The sequence below is a fragment of the Callithrix jacchus genome, chromosome 5, assembly GCF_049354715.1.
Source record: "Callithrix jacchus isolate 240 chromosome 5, calJac240_pri, whole genome shotgun sequence".
NCBI classification, from domain to species: Eukaryota; Metazoa; Chordata; class Mammalia; order Primates; family Cebidae; genus Callithrix; species Callithrix jacchus.
The window spans coordinates 116,535,942-116,555,726 of record NC_133506.1 but is presented as its reverse complement, the minus strand read 5'-3'; the positions used below and the strand labels follow the sequence as shown (position 1 = coordinate 116,555,726).

The 19,785-nt window shown below is 46.4% G+C and overlaps 1 protein-coding gene across 5 annotated transcripts in view; it reads right to left on the bottom strand.

The window, feature by feature from the left end:
* FAM117A (family with sequence similarity 117 member A) overlaps nt 1-19,785 on the bottom strand; it is a 78,297-nt gene that overhangs the window by 57,307 nt on the left and 1,205 nt on the right. For 2 of the 5 annotated variants that reach the window (XM_078374217.1, XM_078374216.1), the window contains exon 2: nt 1,617-1,726. The exons of the other annotated variants lie outside the window; for them this stretch is intronic. In XM_078374217.1, the coding sequence (XP_078230343.1) occupies nt 1,617-1,698 (82 nt within the window). In that variant the 5' untranslated portion in view covers nt 1,699-1,726. The remainder of the gene's footprint in view (nt 1-1,616; nt 1,727-19,785) is intronic. 5 annotated transcript variants of the gene reach the window in all.

Genomic DNA, 19,785 nt, shown 5'->3' with positions numbered 1-19,785 from the left:
TGGTTGCTGCTTTCAGAGACTTTGGGTCAGAGGATGACACTAAAAAAACATCAAAAATAGAGGTCTGGCCAGGTGCAGTGGCTCACGCCTGTAATCACAACACTTTGGGAGGCCAAGGCGGGTGGATCACGAGGTCAGGAGTTCAAGACCAGCCTGGCTAAGATGGTGAAACCCTGTCTCTACTAAAAATACAAAAAAATTACCCAGGCATGATGGTGGGTGCCTGTAATCCCAGCTACTTGGGAGGCTGAGGCAGAGAATTGCTTGAACCTGGGTGGCAGAGGTTGCAGTGAGCTGAGATCGCACCACTGCACTTCAGCCTGGGTGACAGAGCAAAACTCCATCCTCCTCCCAAAAAAAGTAGGGGATTAGATACTAAGCATATCAATAATTTTTTTTCATCTATAAGAGACTTACTTGCCTTATGGGTTTCCAACAGCAAATACTTAGGCCCTTGACTGTAGCATGCTCTTGGGATGTCCACAGCTAAATGCCACAAATAAATGAGGACTCAAGGAATTGGCATTATTTTTCCTATAGGTGTGAATCAGAGATATGGTCATTCTCCAAGCAGTCCCTATGAGGCTTCGAGTCTTAAAAGCTGCAGGAGTCTAAGAGACTACCAAGGGCAAAAGGCTGTGGGTAATTTTGGCAGATCAGAGGATCAGCAGGGAAGCCTTACCCTGCTGGCTGCTGAATTGAGAGGAACTTTCCACTTCTGAAAGACCTTGCTGGCCCTACATCCAGGGCACCTTGGATTCCACCCTGTGCCTCCATTTATCTCACAGTAACCAACAAGAATGGGAGTTTCAAATCACTATTTTTACCCTCCAAAATACGACACCCAGTAGCAATTATTCAGCAGACTAGAGAAGTCTTGGTATTCCTTGGTACCCAGAAGACGGTCTCTGAACTCCCTAGTAAATTCTAAGTGCTTACGTCTTTGCTCCCCCTTCCAAGTTCCAAAATAATAAAACAGAAAATAAGATGACGCAGATACACAGTGTCTCTTTCCGACCTACCTCCTTTACTCAGCCTCTGACTGAAATGTCAGGACTGGTTCCTCAGGGAACAAGATCCTGAGGAAATGGGGTCAAACTAAAGGAGTAAAGCAGCCTGAGAGGGATTGGCAAGGAGGGCTGAGGGAATGAATGAGGTTATGGGAACAGAATAGGGAGGGGGGTCCTAGCCCTCAGCATCTCTTCCCACTCTGGTACCTCCCTCTCCCTGCATCCCTTCCCTCTCACTCTCAGGGTAGCCAGATGGCCTGGATTTTGACCTTCAGTACGCTCTGACACATTTTGTCCCTTGCTGTGGCCCACCACATGCTGTCTTCTTAGTTCTCTCACTTGTTCCTTCTTCATTTAGACTGGCTGACATTCACCCCTCAGTCTCCTTTTGCTCTCAGTGGGAATCCACTTTCCTTGCTAAATGGCAGCCCTTTTAAAATGAAGACTCTCGGCCCAGTGTGGTGGCTCACGCCTCTAATCCCAGCACTTTGGGAGGCCAAGATAGGCAGATCATCTGAGGTAAGGAGTTTGAGACCAGCCTGCCCAACATGGTGAAAACCCATCTCTACTGAAATACAAAAATTAGCTGGGCATGATTGCACACACCTGTAGTCCCAGGTACTTGGGAAGCTGAGGCAGAAGAATCGCTTGAACCTGGAATGCGGAGGCTGCAGTGAGCCGAGATCATGCCACTTCACTCCAGAACAAGACTCCATCTCAAAAAAAAAAATAAATAAATAAAGATGCTAATCTTTGACAATAAATGATATGGTGGAAGCTCTCAAATAGGTAAACAGTAAATGCAGAATCAGACACATTAAAACTCTAGAATATTAGACTTATTGGCACTGTAAGAAAAATACAAAGTAGATTTTATTTTATTTTTTTGTGAGACAGAGTTTCGCTTGTTACCCAGGCTGGAGTGCAATGGCGCCATCTCGGCTCACTGCAACCTCCGCCTCCTGGGTTCAGGCAATTCTCCTGCCTCAGCCTCCTGAGTAGCTGGAATTACAGGCACGCGCCACCATGCCCAGCTAATTTTTTGTATTTTTAGTAGAGACGGAGTTTCACCATGTTGACCAGGATGGTCTCGATCTCTTGACCTCATGATCCACCCACCTTCGGCCTCCCAAAGTGCTGGGATTACAGGCTTGAGCCACCACGCCCGGCCACAAAGTAGATTTTAAACAAACAATTGGAAGAAACATTAGAGACTATATATCATTCAGCCCTCTCATGTTGCAGACCTAGAAACAGATGCCCAGACAAATGCAGGACTTGTCAGAGTCCATTCAGCAAATCAGAGACAAGCAAAGGACCATGACTCCTGCATCCCATTCAATTCTGCCTCAAAACATAAATAACTTCTAAAAGAATTTAGGGCCAGACAGGTGGCTCATGCCTGTAATCCCAGATTTCTGGGAGGCTGAGGTGGGCAGGAGTTCGAGACCTGGCCACCTGCGTGGCCAACATGGTGAACCCTGTCTCTACTCAAAATACAAAAATTAGCTGGACATGGTGGTGCATGCTTGTAATCCCAGCTACTCAGGAGGCTGAGGCAGGGAATTGCTTGAACCCAGGAGGCAGAGGCTGCAGTGAGCTGAGCTTGCACCACTGCACTCCAACCTAGGCAACAGGGCAAGACTCCGTATCAAAAAAAAGAATTTAGATGGAGTACTTTTCAGAAACAAAAAGAAACAGGCTATTGATATTTCCTACAGCGTGAATGGACCTTGAAAACATTATGCTAAGTGAAAGAAGCCAGATCCAAAGGACTACATATTATATGACTCCATGTATACGAAATGTCCAGAAAGGGAAATTTATATATAGAGAAAGCAGATTTGTGATTGCTGAGGACTGGAGGTGGGAGCAGAAATTATCTACCAATGGACACTTTTTCGAACTCTTTGGGATGATGGTAATGTTCCTAAGCTAGAATGTGGTGATGGTTGCACAATTCTATAAATATACTTTAAAAATAACAGCATGAGGTGGGGTACGGTGGCTCACACCTGTAATCCCAGCACTTTGGGAGGCTAAGGCAGGCAGATCATGAGGTCAGGAGTTCAAGATCAGCCTGATCAACATGGTGAAACCCTGTCTCAACTAAATACAAAAATTGGCTGGGCGCCCGTAATCCCAGCTACTCAGGAGGCTGAGGCAAGAGAACTGCTTGAACCCAGGAAGCAGAGGTTGCAGTGAGCTGAGAACGTGTCATTGAACTCCAGCCTGGGCAATGGAGCAAGACTCCATCTCAAAAAATAAAAAAATAATAGAGTCGGCAAGGCATGGTGGCTCATGCCTATAATTGCAGCATTTTGGAAGGCCAATGTGGGAGGATCAGTTGAGCCCAGGAGTTTAAGACCAGCCTAGCCAACATGGTAAAATCCTGTCTCTACAAAAAATACAAAAATTAGTCGGGTGTGGTGACACATACCTTTAGTCCAACCTACTTGGGAGGCTGAGGCTGGAGGATCTGTTTACCTTAGGAGGTGGAGGTTGCAGTGAGCCATGATCATACCACTGCACTCCAGCCTGGGTGACAGAGTGAGACCCTGTCTCAAAAAAATAAAAATAAAAATAAACAAAAATAGGCTGGGCCCAGTGGCTCACAACTGTAATCCTAGGACTTCGGGAGGCCAAGGCAGGTGAATCACTTGAGGTCAGGTGTTCGAGACCAGCCTGGCCAACATGGAGAAACCCTGTCTCTACTAAAAATACAAAAAAAAACCTGGGTGTGGTGGCAGGCACCTGTAATCCCAGCTATAGGGGGCTGAGGCAGGAGAATCGCTTGAACCTGGGAGGCAGAGGTTGCAGTGAGCCAAGATCATGTTACTGCACTCCAGCCTGGTAAAGAGAGCGAGATTTCTGTCTCAATAAATAAATAAGTCTGGGTACGGCGACTCACACCTATAATCCCAGCACTTTGGGAGGCCGAGGTGGGCGGATCACAAGATTAGGAGTTCAAGACCAGCCTGGCCAACATAGTGAAACCCTGTCTCTACTAAAAATACAACAATTAGCTGGGTGTCTGGCACGTGCCTGTAGTCCCAGCTTCCCAGGAGGCTGAGACAGAAAAATTGCTTGAACCTGGGAGGCAGAGGTTGCAGTGAGCCTAGACCATGCCATTGCACTCTAGCCTGGGTGACAGGATGAGACTCTGTCTCAAAAAAAAGAAAGAAAGAAAAATAAATAAATAAATAGAATTGTACACGAGTAATGGATGAGTTTTGTGGTTTGTAAATTATACCTCAATTAAGCTGTTTCAAAAAACATAAAAGGACTTAGATAAACTTCGTTCTCAGAGATCAACAATGTGTGGGAGACCCTGCTAATCTTTTCAGGGTAATGTCCCAGGGAACAAAATACCTGCCCTTATGATATCCGTAAAGGGTTACTGTGAGAAACAGATATGGCTCTTTGGACTATGGAATACCCAGGCTGGTATTTCTTGTTAAAAAAAAATGTCCTCCTGCACTAAAATATATAAGCTTCCTAAAGAGAGCAGATACGTCTTGGTCATCGCTCTGCAACACCTAGGACTGTGACCAGCATGCAGATGGTGCTTCACGAGAAATGAATTAAAGGACACTCTAGTTCCACTGTGTCATGTGGGCATGACAAATGCTCTAGAAACTAGCTGGTTTCTAGAGCAGTGCCTTAGTGGGAACAGTTTGTGTCCCCCACAGCTAACTTTCCTAGGCACTCCCTCCCAGAGGAAAGTCTCTGAAGAGGGGATGCTGGTTGAGTACATTCCCAGAAGACTGTGTGTAAACCAAAAGATCTGTTTCATCCCCACTTTAGATTTCTTGCTTCTCCACTGTTCCCAATTACCTTTTTCAAGTCTGCCTCAAAACCATAATTGTCCCCGGGGGCAAAAAAGCTATAATATCTTTGACATTCTCCACCTGATTCTATATCCACTCCCTCTCCCTTCCCTTCACACCATGCACCAAATCAGGCATCAAGTATCATCAAAAGGGCCAGGTATGGTGGCTCACATCTGTAATCCCAGCACTTTGGGAAGCTGAGTTGGGAGAGAATCACTTGAGTTTAGGAGTTCAAGACCAGGCTGGACAACACAGTGAGATCTGCTCTCTACTAAAAATTTTAGAAATTAGCCCGGTGTGGTGGGGTGTGCCTGTAGTCCCAGCTACTTAGGAGGCTGAGGGAGGAAGATTGCTTAACCCAGGAGATCAAATCTGAAGTGAGCTAATATTGTGCCACTATATTCTAGCCTGGACAACTAAGGGAGACTCTGCCTAAAAAAAAAAAAAAAAAAAAGTCATCAAAATCCAGTTCAAAAATATGAAAATATAACAGAAGAGATGAATAATTTGAAAGGTGGTCTATGGTCTGATTTCCTTTAGACCCAGGGTATAGGCCCCAGAGCTTATTTTCAGAGTTGAAAAATATCATTTATATTGTAGATAACCACAAAATATCACCACAGATTCTTATTCAATTTTATTTTCTGTGCCTTGGTCAATGAGATTTTCCTCTGCCCTGTAAACTCCATCTTCACTGTCATTTACTTTAGCTTCAAATTAGACCTCGATTTCTCCAAATGTTCCTCATCTGCCCTTATCAGTTACTGATTCTTTCAGGACTTAAGTGTTCAGTTTGTAGCCCATAATTCTATAGTAGCTTAAGGTAGCTTTTCTCCAAGTCATTTTAAATATGGTTGTCTTTTTTCCTCAACTGAGAGCAAAGGGTATTTCTTTTTTTCTTTTTAGATAGAGTCTCACTCTCTGTGTTACCCAGGTTGGAGTGCAGTGGTACAATCATAGCTCACTGTAGCCTCGACTTCCCAGGCTCAAGCAATCCTTCTCCCACCTCAGCCTCTGGAGTAGCTGGGACTACAGGCAGTCGCCACCATGCCTGGCTAATGTTTTGTATCTTTAGTAGAGACGGGGTTTCACCATGCTGGCCAGGCTGGTCTCAATCTGGTGACCTCATGATCTGCCCACCTCGGCCTCCTAAAGTGCTGGGATTACAGGTGTGAGCTACCATGCCTAGTAGACCTTGCTAATTTTTGTATTTTTAGTAGAGATGGGATTTTACTATGTTGGTCAGGCTGGTCTCCAACTTCTGACATCGTGATTGGCTCGAGTCAGCCTCCCAAAGTGCTGGAATTATAGGCGTGAGCCACTGTGCTCAGCTGCCCAGGCTGGTCTTGAACTCCTGGGCTCAAGCAATCCTTTTACCTCAGCCTCCCAAAGTGCCAAAGGCTGGGATTACAGGCGTGAACCACTGTACCTAGTCAACTCTGGTATTTCTTGTCAGAAACTAGCACAAGCTAGTGCATCCAGCAGTGTTGAGTTAGTGTTGGTTATTTAAGTATTTGACTGTTTCTCCAACTAATAATCCTGATCCACATCTGGAAGATGAGGCTAATAGTCCTGCAGGCTGAAAGTGGGGAAGGTTCTAGATTTTGTGAGGCCTGATGTTTCTTCTTTAAAAAGAAAATTACTTTGGGGGTTCCTATTAAGTAAAAGAGTTTAAAAATCATACACATAGAATTAGGTACAGTGCCTTGGAAGTAGTCTGAGCAAGTGAGGGGCTCTGACTCTTTAAGTTTCTCTAGCATCACTGTAAATCTACTTATCACCACATCCCCAAGCCCCTCTCTGTTGCCCAGGCTGGAGTGCAGTAGCACAATCTCAGCTCACTGCAACCTCCGCATCCCAGGTTCAAGCCATTCTCCTGCCTCAGTCTCCCGAGTAGCTGGGATTACAGGCATGTGCTACCATGCCCAGCTAATTTTTGTATTTTTGGCAGAGATGGGGTTTTGCCATGTTGGCCAGACTGGTTTCAAACCCCTGGCCTCAAGTGATCTGCCCTCCTTGGCCTCCCAAAGTGCTGGGATTACAGGCATGAGCCACTGCGCCTGGCCACTGTAAATCTACTTCTGACGGAAAGAATGAAGCCCAGTTACATCCTGCCAAACACTTCAGCCCTGACTGAATTTGTGTCTATTCTTGGTTTGAGACAGAGTTTCATTCTTGCCCAGGCTGGAGTGCCCAGGCTTGGCTCACTGCAACCTCCACCTCCAAGGTTCAAGAGATCCTCCTGCCCCAGCCTCCCAAGTAGCTGGGATTACAGGCACCTGCCACCATGCCCAGCTAATTTTTGTATTTTTAGTAGAGGTGGGGTTTCACCATGTTGGCCAGGCTAGTCTCGAACTCCTGACCTCAGGTGATCCACTGCCTCGGCCTCCCAAAGTGCTGGGATTACAGGCATGAGCCACCACACCTGGCTATTCCTGGTTTTTACTGTGGGTTTCCTATACCCAACACATCTATTCCACAAGACAGCCCTGGCTCAACAAAATGGCCTTGGCAGCCAAGTCTCTCTATCTGATGAAAAAGTCCCAAAGGGCAGCCTGACACTCTTCCCACCTAGTGACTCTTAGAACAGTGCTCCTCTCAGCAGGTGGTTTCTCCTGCTGTGCATGGTGGAAGGTGAGGACCTTGTACCCAATTCTGGAAGCCCCTGATGGTTCAGTGCCTCGAGGAGTTGTGTTGTGCAGCGGAAGGGCCTGGAATGTTCCAGTACATTCCACCAGTGGCCTCTGTGACCCCTTGCTTCCATTCAACTTTAGCAAAGGCCTGGTCATCTACAAAGTAGCCTGTATTCTGCTGGGGTAGGAAGCAGCTTGGCCTTGCTTCTTCCTTGCCACTCTGATAATATCACACAAGTTGGCACCTTCCCTGGAAGTCCCACCCAAAAGCTTTGTCCAACTCTCTGGCCTCCTGGGTGTTTGCCCAGAATGTCGAGTCAGGGTTTAGATACCAATCATGTCAATTTATTGGCCCTGTACATCCAATTTTAAATTCTTCTCTTGATTAGAAACCATGGGATTCCTGAACCAGTGGGGGAGCCTGCATTCTTCGGAATGCCAAAAAAGCACCCCCCCACTCCATACACCTGTGGAGACAGTAACATCAAGGCCCCAGGAAGGAAGTAACACAGCCAACAGCCATGATGTAACAGGCCATGTGCCCCTGCTTCACAGCACAGAAGAAGGCTTCCACTTGCTGGGTGCTGACTACAAGCTGAGCCATTTACACATACGGTCTCATTTGATCCTCATAACTACCTTATATAGTTGGTACAATTATCCCCATTTCACAGGTGAGGAAGTTGAGGCACAGAGAGGTTAAAAAATGTGTTGATGGTTATATAGCTAGAAGGGATAGGTCCAACTACTTTCAAAGACTGTGCATAACCACTATGAAGGGGCTCAGTGGACTAGGTCAGAGAGACACAGACCCAGACAAGTGAGAAATACAGGCCAGAACAGTCATTCCCCTGCCTTTCTGTCATCCTCCCCAGCTCTAAACTCTCTAGAACTCTGATTTTGTTTATAATGCTAAGAAATTTTGGACGTGCGTCTGGAGGGTTCTAGCTGCTCATGGTATGGGAGTTGAGCTTCTCTGCCAAAGGACCATTATTTAATATTATGTTTCTGCCTCCAGTGGACTAGCCTACAACCAAATCTATTCCCTTTCTCCAACCTTCCTACCTTGGGGGAGGAAAGCAAGATGGGGAAACCTAGGGGGTTTCCATGAAGGAGAAACCAGAAGATTAAGGAGGAGGAGGCTGGCACTGCCCTTTCAGAACGTCTGCCAGAGCTAGGGAACTGGGACTCCTAAGATACTTTAATAGTGTGCCAGGGAAAGTAGGAAAGCTCTTTGTGGGGTCAAAAGAGAAGCTGCAAGAGGAGGCCCTAAGGAGGAAGAGGGTGGAAGAGGAGGTAAGAATCTATGTAAGACCAGAAGTGTGTCTGGATTCTGAAACCACCAAAAATCAGAAGAGAAAAGGACTCACTCCTTGACTCTGTCTCCCCACCTCTTAGATGGGGCAGCCAAATAAGGGGGACTCTTGCGGGACTATGCTCTCCATTGCCAGAAAACACTGGCTGCATGGCCTGCCCAGCCTGCCAGAATGCTGCTGGAAAGAGTGGCTGGTTGCCGTGTTTGGTTGATAAATGATGGGCACCCCTGCCTGCTGCTCATTCTCTCTTTTCTCCCTGCTTAGCTTGCAGCCTTCTGCCTGGCAGGGAGCCTCAGGGTAGGGGTGGGGGAACAGGGTCCTCCAGACAGTATTTAATACTCAGTGATTTATAGGCTGCTGGAAGGGGAGGGGTGGGAAGCAAAGAGGGAAGCCCCAAGCCTAGTTTCCACGAGGCACCAGTGCACCACTGCTAAGAGTCAAGGTATCTATTTTCTTGATGCCTATTCCTTCAGACCCAACTTTGGAACAGGATGCAGCCTTCAACCCTCTGGGGGCCTGAGACTCTGGAACTGTATGTGTATGAGACCTTTGGAACTGGCTGGAATGAGGCTAATGAACACACATCCAAATCCTCAACCTTTTCCTTAAGCTCCACGCTGCTGGGAGAGGGAAGAAATAAATAAGTGAGGCCAAGCAGCTCAATAGCTGTTTTTGGAGGATTTTTTTTTTTTAATGTTCAAGAATTCTTTTGAACCCTCCATGGCTTCAAGAAAAACTATTTGAAATGTCCCTTCTTATGGGGCCAGGGGGTTAAGTGCCAGGGATGGAAGGCTAAATGCCAGGGATGCTGGTTGCAGGGATTCTTGGGATGGGGGCTAATGGTCTCCCTGCTGTGGGCTCAGGAATACCAGGCCCAGGCACTGGTTGCCCTGAGAGATGCGGCCATTTTTACTTCTGACTGAAGGGCATCACCTTCTGGGATTTTCTCTTCTCTGGTGGGAAACAGAGTAGAATATGCCAAGGGACCAACAGGGTTTGTACTCAAGAGTAGAGGGCACTGAAGGCAATAACCTGGAGGCACTGGGATAGGGTGAGACCAACGACTTATACAGCTTAGAATTTGGTCCCTCCTGGTGGGAAGAAGATGCACTTTGTGGGAGTGCACGGTAATTGCCCTTCATGAGGATGATCTCAAAAGGTCAATGGATGGGCCTTGAATAGCCCTAATGTCCCTGAAACAGTCCATTGTGTAGCTATTGTCTATACAAGTAAAGGAACCCTTCTTGACCCTATTCATACTTTTCTTTTTTTTGCCTCTGGGGTTTCCCAAGTGAATAATTGCATACTACCTTATTTATCCCTTGACCCAAGTCTACCTCCTTTGAGCTTTAACAACAAAAATAGTTCAGAAAACATTTCTCGAGTCCCTATTAAGTCCAAGCATCATGTTAGGTGCTGAGATATGCAGATAAATAACACACAGTCCCTCCTTTGGAGAATCCACAGCCCATTTTTCAAAAAATGACCCTTAGCGATGACTTTTGGGATCTTGAAAACAAATTTGCATGTATCCCCTTTATATTTCCATATACACGGATCATGATCTCAGACTCCATATTTCCACAATCTTTTAACATTTTGCCTGATATAGTAGTCTCCACTTAGACCAATTTAGATGACTCCCCAACTCTGATTTATCTTTCTCCACAGGTAGAGTGACCAGAATTAGGCACTGTATTTCACAAGCAAATACCATATAAATGTAGGTATGGAGTAACACTATGTTCTCTAACTTCCTTCATTTATCCACTTGCCATTCATTGATACATCTTATAGTTATTGAATACCTAATTGCCTTGCACTCTGCTAGGTCCTGAGAGGGCAATGGAAGTAAAATGGACACTGCCCTCATAGAACTTACAGTCTGGGATGTGTGTTGGGGAGACAGAAAGTAAAGAATCCAAATATCACACACATAAATATATAATTACAGAGACAAGTGCTATGAAGAAAAGCACAGTGTGCTCTAAGAACACGGCAGTGGGGGCCTTGATCCAGCCTGGAAGGTTCAGGAAGAGTTTTCCTGAGAAAACGATATTTGAGCTGAGATTTGAAGGATTAGTGAAAATAGGCAAAGAAGAATATGGGGGAAGAACATTCCAGGCAAAGTGAGGAGTATGTGCAAATGTTCTGAGAAAGAAGAAACTGGCACACTCCTAAGGAATGGCAGGGAGGCCACTGAAGCTGCAGCACAGAGAAGGAAGCAGGTTTGTGTGAGATGGGCCTGGAGAGTTAGCCAGAAGACAGACCATGCAGGACACTGCAGGCCAGGGAAGGATTTCTGACTTTATCCCTCCACGGATAGGCACGCGGAACAGAAGAGCGGCCGATGGCTCTTTCTCCCAAATTACTGAGGCTACTTATAGTTGTCTTTTTTTTTTTTTGAGTCGGAGTTTCACTGTTGTTACCCAGACTGGAGTGCAATGGCACGATCTCAGCTCACCGCAGCCTCCGCCTTCTGGGTTCAAGCAATTCTCCTGCCTCAGCCTCCCGAGTAGCTGGGACTACAGGCGTGCGCCACCATGCCCAGCTAATTTTTGTATTTTTAGTAGAGACGGGGTTTCACCTTGTTGACCAGGATGGTCTTGATCTCTTGACCTCATGATCCACCCGCCTCGGCGTCCCAAAGTGCTGGGATTACAGGCTTGAGCCACTGCGCCCGGCCACTTATAGTTGTCTTGAAGAGCAGTCACTATGGTCTAAGCTGCTAGGAACTTTCCCAGCATCCTGACATGGTGTGGCTATGCCTGGCTGTCACTGGGGAGCCCCCAAAACCCATGGATCAGCCCTAGTCTACAACCCTCAAGCAAGGGATAGCCTCCACCCGTGTGGACAGAGGGGCAGGGTGGAGGGTGGGTGGAGTGCTTTGCCTGAGGTATCAGCTCTGCATGACATTTGGAACAGCCCCAAGACTATGGCTCTTGTTCCTAGATAACTCTATCATGCATACCTCCCATTTAAATGGCCTGCCACCCTTCCTACAGCAGTTGTGCTACCCACCCAATCTGGAGAAGGTCCCTGGATAAGAAATCTGACTCTCCCCAGAAACTTGGGTCTTCATCTGCTGAGCTTAGGCCTCGGCACTGTTGGGAACCATGGATATATACATATCCTTGATAGTTTCCCAGGATATTAATCGAAGCCATGGGAGAAGAGGGTCATAATGGTCGGACTTGGCCTTTCTAAGGCCAGTCCTTTCCTTCCAGTCATATCTTTGGAAAATGTGGTTTGGTGTAGTGACATCTGCTGGCAAGGCTAGGCACATAATAAAATGACTGGATCCCTACTCATCCTCATGTAATTTCCAGACTAGCAAGAAAATCATCCTTAACATCTGAGATTGGATTGGGCAAACTGGTAACCTCAGTTTGTAAGAGCAAGACTAAGATGTCCAAGGCTGTGGGTCTGAGCTATGTATGGGCTGGTTTGCCTTAAATAGAGAAAATGTGTTTCCTAGTTGTGGCTTACACTCCTCCCATTGGCCAGTTGATTCATATTTGGGTAGAGTTAATCACAAGGGAGATTGGGTAAACATGTGAAAATGACTCAGAGGGACCCATTCCTAGCCCCCATGCCTGGGAAAGCATCTCCCAACAAATAAAAAGGCCTACATTTTACAAATGGCAAAATGCAGGGTCATTTTTTATCCTCCTGAGGTTGACTAGTTCGGGAAACTTTTTAGTGTCTCCCAGGTCACCAGGAAAGTAGTGTCTACAGAATCCTCTTCATGGTTCTTATAGTGGGCAAGAGTGACTATGGCTTTTATCATGGCCCTTTCACACATGCTGGGGTAAGGGCAGTGGCATGGTCTAGGCTCACTGCAACCTTTGCCTCCTGGGCTCAAGCAATCCTCCCACCTCAGCCTCCCAAGTAGTTGGGACTTAGAGGTCCACTGGCTAATTTTTTGTATTTTTAGTATAGATGGGGTTTTCCTATCTTGAGCAGGCTGGTTTTGAACTCCTGGCCTCAAGTGATCTGCCTGCCTTGGCCTCCCAAAGTGCTGGGATTACAGGCTTGAGCCACTGTGCCTGGCCTCTCCTCAACATTTTTGTCGATGCCGCGTACACATTCTGTTTACAATCTCGCTCTTTCTCAATAGTATGTGTACTTGACAGCATTCACCATTAGATGTAATTGGGACAAGAGATCGAGACCCTCCTGGTCAACAAGGTGAAACCCCGTCTCTACTAAAAATACAAAAAATCAGCTGGGCATGGTGTTGTGCACCTGTAGTCCCAGCTACTCGGGAGGCTGAGGCAGGAGAATTGCTTGAACCCAGGAGGTGGAGGTTGTGGTGAGCCCAGATGGTGTCATTGCACTTCAGTCTGGGTAACAACAGCGAAACTCCGTCTCAAAAAAAAGGCCGGATGCAGTGGCTCATGCCTATAATCCCAGCACTTTTTGAGGCCGAGGCGGGTGGATCACGAGGTCAAGGGATCAAGACCATCCTGGTCAACAAGGTGAAACCCCATCTCTACTAAAAATACAAAAATTAGCTGGGCATGGTGGCGCATGCCTGTAGTCCCAGCTACTCGGGAGGCTGAGGCAGGAGAATTGCTTGAACCCAGGAGGCGGAGGTTGCGGTGAGCCGAGATCGCGCCATTGCACTCCAGCCTGGGTAATAAGAGCAAAACTCCGTCTCAAAAAAAAAAAAAAAAAAAAAGCTTTTGTGGCAGCAGTGAAATTAAGGATGTCTTTATTTTCCTCAAATTTTCATTTATCTTAAAAAAAAAAAGTCCGGGCGCAGTGGCTCACGCCTGTAATCCTAGCACTTTGGGAGGCCGAGGTGGGTGGATCACCTGAGGTTGGGGGTTCAAGACCAGCCTGGCTATCACAGTGAAACCCCATCTTTCTTTATTTTTTTGAGATGGAGTTTCACTCTTGTTACCCAGGCTGAAGTGCAATGGCACAATCTCGGCTCACCGCAACCTCTGCCTCCTGGGTTCAGGCAATTCTCCTGCCTCAGCCTCCTGAGTAGCTGGGATTACAGGCACACGTCACCATGCCCAGCTAATGTTTTGTATTTTTAGTTGAGATGGGGTTTCACCATGTTGATGAGGATGGTCTCTATCTCTCGACCTCGTGATCCACCCGCCTCGGCCTCCCAAAGTGCTGGGATTACAGGCTTGAGCCACCGCGCCCAGCCGAAACCCCATCTTTAAAAAAAATTCATTTAGTGTTATTACACTGGGTTAATCATTTTGAAATTGTAGAGGGGAGTTGAGGGAGGTGAAAGTGCTCCTCTAGCCCCTTCCTGTACATACTTGTCCTAAGTTGACAGAGAGGAAAGACCATGTCTGCTTCTTCAGTCCTGGCCAATTCCTAGCACCTATCAGGTGCTCAATAAACATTTGTTGAGTGAATAAATGAAAATGGCTGCAGTCTAAATGTCTCAACCTATGGTAACCGGGTACTTTTCACCCCGGGGAATAAAGAGCAATTTGGTTTTGCTGGAATCAAAAAATGAAGGCTCATCCATAATGGCAATTCCCTGATCTTCTTGGTAAGTGAATTTGGGCATGGAGAACCCAGGGAGACACAGTCTGTTAAAGAAAACCCAATTACCAGTGTGGAACATATGTTGCCCTGAGGCCTCTGCTGCCATAACAACATCTCGTAACTATAACTACAGCCCTGAAGGGCTTTGGCCCTGTCCAATATGGAAAAGGATGTCTTCATCATAAGACAGCTTTGTGCTTGGATTGACTTCCCTGGGGACCTTGGATCAGGAAAGGGAGGTGGATAAGCGGAGGAAGTGAGGAGATGAAGGGCAGAGGTGAGAGAAGAACTGCTATTGAATCAAGATCAGAATGATATTTTTTTTTAGCGATTTTCAAAATGTGGTTATTTGACTGTTTAGCTTTGGTGGTTATTTATATCCCCAGCTGCAGAGGCAGGGAGCTGTGCCTGAGCCTGCTGGGATCAGTCCAATAACTTCTCTGAGGGTGGGGCTGTGGGTGGGGGCTAAGGGTGCTACAAAAACCAAATTAGGTGGCCAGAATGTAAGAGAAGCTCCAGGCCATTTCCAGCAAGAGTAAGGAAGAAGGGCCTGTTAGTGATTGTGCTGACCCTTTTTGAGGCAGCTGCAAATGAAAATATTTTAATAGGAATTATGGTCACATCAAACAACCTCTGAGATTCTCCCAAAGGAATAGAGACTAAGCCAATATTTTGGCTCAGAAGTTATGAGATTGGCCTGGCATTGTGTTTAAAAGGCCAAGGCATGCTTCCCCCACCTTACAAGACTGCACACAGAGGAAATGGCGATCCCTAACCCCTACTGGCCACCCCAATGGTCAGAAAGAGGTTTAGAGGGGAGAGCATGGCTGGTTGTGTGCAAGCCTTTCCTAGATGAGTGAACAACTGGCAGTGGGGTGAAAAACATTCAATTTGGTGCCACCCCAATTACTGAGTTCTTTTGGGTGCCACACAGGAAGGGAGAAGCTGGAGATACTGTGACCATCCAGGCAAGGCTTCCAACTTCTGGGAGAAGCAAACAATGAGTAACTCCATTTTGCATTTGAAATATGGTACCTATAATTTTACTGTCAAGGAAACATTTTAAAGGACATTGGGGGATCTTTTAGGGAGCTTACAAACTGAGGAGACAAGACACTGTTACAAGTAAGGAAATACATAAGGACATACACAGAAAAGATTGCCCCCACTAGCAATGCCTCCTTCCGTCCCTCCTTGTCACTGGCTAAGGCTATTTCAGGATCCTTCTTTTTTTTTTTTTTTTTTTGAGACGGAGTTTCGCTCTTGTTGCTGAGGCTGGAGTGCAATGGCGCGATCTCGGCTCATCGCAATCTCCGCCTCTTGTGTTCAGGAAATTCTCCTGCTTCAGCCTCCTGAGTAGCTGAAACTACAGGCATGCGCCACCATGCCCAGCTAATTTTTTGTATTTTTAGTAGAGACAGGGTTTCACCATGTTGACCAGGATGGTCTCGATCTCTTGACCTCGTGATCCACCCGCTTCGGCCTCCCAAAGTGTTGGGATTACAGGCGTGAGCCACGGCGCCCAGCCGTTCAGCAGCCTTCTAACTGGTCTGCCTTGAGTCTCCCTGCTACTCTGATCAGTTCCCTTCACAGCTGCCAGAAAGATATTTCTATTAGCCAGGCGTGGTGGCGGGTGCCTGTAATTCTAGCTACTCCGGAGGCTGAGGCAGGAGAATTGCTTGAACCTGGGAGGTAGAGGTTGCAGTGAGCAGAGATTGTACCACTGCACTCCAGCCTGGCAACAGAGTGAGACTCTGTCTCAAAAAAAAAAAAAAAAATTAAAAACTTGTCCAAGGCCAGACATGGCTCATGCCTGTAATCCCAGTGCTTTGGGAGGCCGAGGTGGGAGGATGGCTTGAGGCCAGAAGTTCAAGACTAGCCTAGGCAACATAGCAAGATCCTATCTCTACAAATAATTTAAGAATTATCTAGGCATGATGGTGTGTACCTGTAGTCCTAGCTACTCAGGAGCTGATGTGGGAGGACTGCTTGGCCCAGGAGTTCAAGGTTGCAGTAAGCTATGATTGTGCATTGCACTCCAGACTAAGTGAAAAGAGTGAGACCCTGTCTCTTAAAAAACCAAAAACAGGCCAGGTGCAGTGGCTTACGCCTGTAATCCCAACACTTTGGGAGGCTGAGATGGGTGGATCACGAAGTCAGGAGATCGAGACCATCCTGGCCAACACGGTAAAACCCCGTCTCTACTAAAATACAAAAAAAGTAGCCAGGCGTGGTGGCGTGCCTGTAGTCTCAGCTACTCAGGAGGCTGAGGCAGGGGAATCCCTTGAACGAGGGCGGTGGAGGATACCGTGAGCCAAGGTCGTGCCATTGCACTACAGCCGGGGTGATAGAGCAAGACTCCGTCTCAAAAAAAACAACAAAAACAAACAACCGAAAACAACAACAACAAAATACTTGTCCAAGAGTAATGCCCGTAGGAAGTGGCAGAGTTGAGATTCAAATTCAGATCTGACATCAAAGCCCTGTACTGGATGTGAGTAGGGCCGAGGATACAATAAACATGATTTATTTATGTTCCTATTATCTGTTTGGGAAGGGAAATGAACAGAGTATCTACCAAATTGTACAAGGAAAGGTACAAATCCAGCAGTTGGGCCGGGAGCGGTGGCTCAAGCCTGTAATCCCAGCACTTTGGGAGGCCGAGGCAGGTGGATCACGAGGTCAAGAGATCAAGACCATCCTGGTCAACATGGTGAAACCCCGTCTCTACTAAAAAAATACAAAAAATTAGCTGGGCATGGTGGCACGTGCCTGTAATCCCAGCTACTCAGGAGGCTGAGGCAGGAGAATTGCCTGAACCCAGGAGGCGGAGGTTGCAGTGAGCTGAGATTGCGCCATTGCAGTCCAGCCTGGGTAACAAGAATAAAACTTTGTCTCAAAAAAAAAAAAAAAAAAAAATCCAGCAGTTAAGTGCAAAATAAATTATGCCCTACTATCTTACAAAGAATAAATCAGAAAATATTTTCTGAAATAAGAAAATTTTAAGGAAGGGCTGGGCGCGGTGGCTCACGCCTATCATCCTAGCACTTTGGGAGGCCGAGGCGGGTGAATCACGAGGTCAAGAGATCGAGACCATCCTGGTTAACGAGGTAAAACCCCGTCTCTACTAAAAACACAAAAATTAGCTGGGCATGGTGGTGTGCGCCTGCAGTCCCAACTACTTGGGAGGCTGAGGCAGGAGAATTGCTTGGACCCAGGAGGCGGAGGTTGTGGTGAGCCAAGATCACGCCATTGCACTCCAGTTTGGGTAACAACAGCGAAACTCCATCTCAAAAAAAAAAAAATTTTTAAGGAAGGTTAGGATATGCATCCAGGCAGGAAGGAAAGCCTGTGAGAAAGTATAAAGGCAAGGAGAACTGTCAAGAGTGTCAACGTGAAGTCTGGTGGTTGAGGATGGCCGGGGCAACCAATCAGAGGCTTTGAAATCAACATCAGTTCCTGTTTGGAAAGCTAATCGTGTTGTGATGAAAATGAACCTCAAAATATATATTTATATTTGGTTTAAAAAAAAAGAAAGGAAGAAGGAATAAGCTTTTAAGATCCTCCCCCTCTCCATTCTAAATATACCTAGCTGGTCTACTCTCTCGTACTATACACATTTTTTCCCCCTTATGATCATGTTTCTGTCACACTGGTGTTAGTTTTCTCATCTTTCTCCCAGGGCGTACATTTTCCAAGGACAAGAACCATATCCAAATGAAACTGTAAACTCTTTAATATCAGCTACAGTCTTAGGGAATCTAGTGTAAGAAACTAACTAACGTTGAAGTTTTGTAATGCTGGTATTTGTGTGATGGATGTAAGCCAGGATAAGATCTTATTCTGAAACACTAATTTCCAGGTAAGGATACTTCATAATCTTTGAGTGCTACACATTCAGAGACGGTAAAACAGTAATGATATTCTTACTAACTAGCAAGCATTTATTGTGGGTAGAACAAAGTTTGAGCACCATTAGAAAGGATGGTATGGCTGGGAGCGGTAGCTAACACCTGTAATCCCAGAACTTGGGAAGGCTGAGATGGGCGGATCACCTGAGCTCAGGAGTTCGAGACCAGCATGGGCAACCTGGTGAAACTCTGTCTCTACAAAAATACAAAAATTAGCTGGGTGTGGTGGCACACAACTGTAGTCCCAGCTACTGTGGAGGCTGAGGCAACAGAATCTTTTGAGCCTGGAAGGCGGAGCTTGCAGTGAGCTGACATCCAACCATTGCACTACAGCCTGGGCAACAGAGGAAGACTTTGTCTAGGAATTAAAAAAAAAGGAGAGAGAGAGAGAGAAAAAAAAAAAAAGAAGGATGGTATGAAATAACTGAGATATGCTCTTAATATAAGAGGTCCTTACCACCAGCTGGGGAGCCAGAATATTCAAATGTAACCTCAGGAACATACCAGCGAGTGCAAAATAAGAGTAACGGTATGAGGCTGGGCGCGGTGGCTCAAGCCTGTAATCCCAGCACTTTGGGAGGCCGAGGCGGGTGGATCACGAGGTCAAGAGAGCGAGACCATCCTGGTCAACATGGTGAAACCCCGTCTCTACTAAAAAAACACAAAATTAGCTGGGCATGGTGGCGCGTGCCTGTAATCCCAGCTACTCAGGAGACTGAGGCGGGAGAATTGCTTGAACCCAGGAGTTGGAGGTTGTCTTGAGCCGAGATCGCGCCATTGCACTCCAGCCTGGGTAACAAGAGCAAAACTCCGTCTCAGAAAAAAAACAAAACAAAACAAAACAAAACAAAAAAAATAATAAGAGTAACGGTATGAAATTAAATGCTTAAGTGCCGAGGGGCTACAAAGGAAGAAGTAAAGTGAGGCATTTTCAAATAAGTTCTTACGCGCAGTTCAACCTAAGTAGGTTATCAAAGGTATTTATACTAAGCACTAAAAGCTAAGTATTAAATACTAAAAGCTGCCTGTGTCAACACTGGCCCAGGACATCCCCAAGGAGAGTGCTGGCTAAGGGTTTGGAACGTTAACTATTCAGAGTTCTTTACTTAGCACATCCGATGTTTACCTTCTGCTACTTTGTTCTTTAGCCCTGCTGCTGGGGAAATCCCCATCTTAACCGGGCCTGATTGAAATTGGGGTTCGGGATCCTAACTTAATGACTGAGCGTGCCTGGATTCCACCCAGTCCCAATTGGCCAAGACTTGGTCCTCTCAAGACTTTTCTTACAGACAGGTTAAATCCTCAAGGCCCGCTCTCAACTTTCCAAGCCTTTTCTTATGGCTCTTGTTTCAGCCTAGTATCTGTGACCAACTGCTCCTTCCTAGGCCCTCTCATTATTATTTAAAATTTTCATTATTTGGGGGGGGGGGGCTTCAGCTTCACTAAAAACATTCCTTCCTCTTCCTCCGCCTCTTAACTCTCGGCTCAAGCATCTGGATTCCAGAGGCCATTCAAAGCTTTTCTGACCCTCATACTGCATCCCCACTTTCAAGTCACATTTT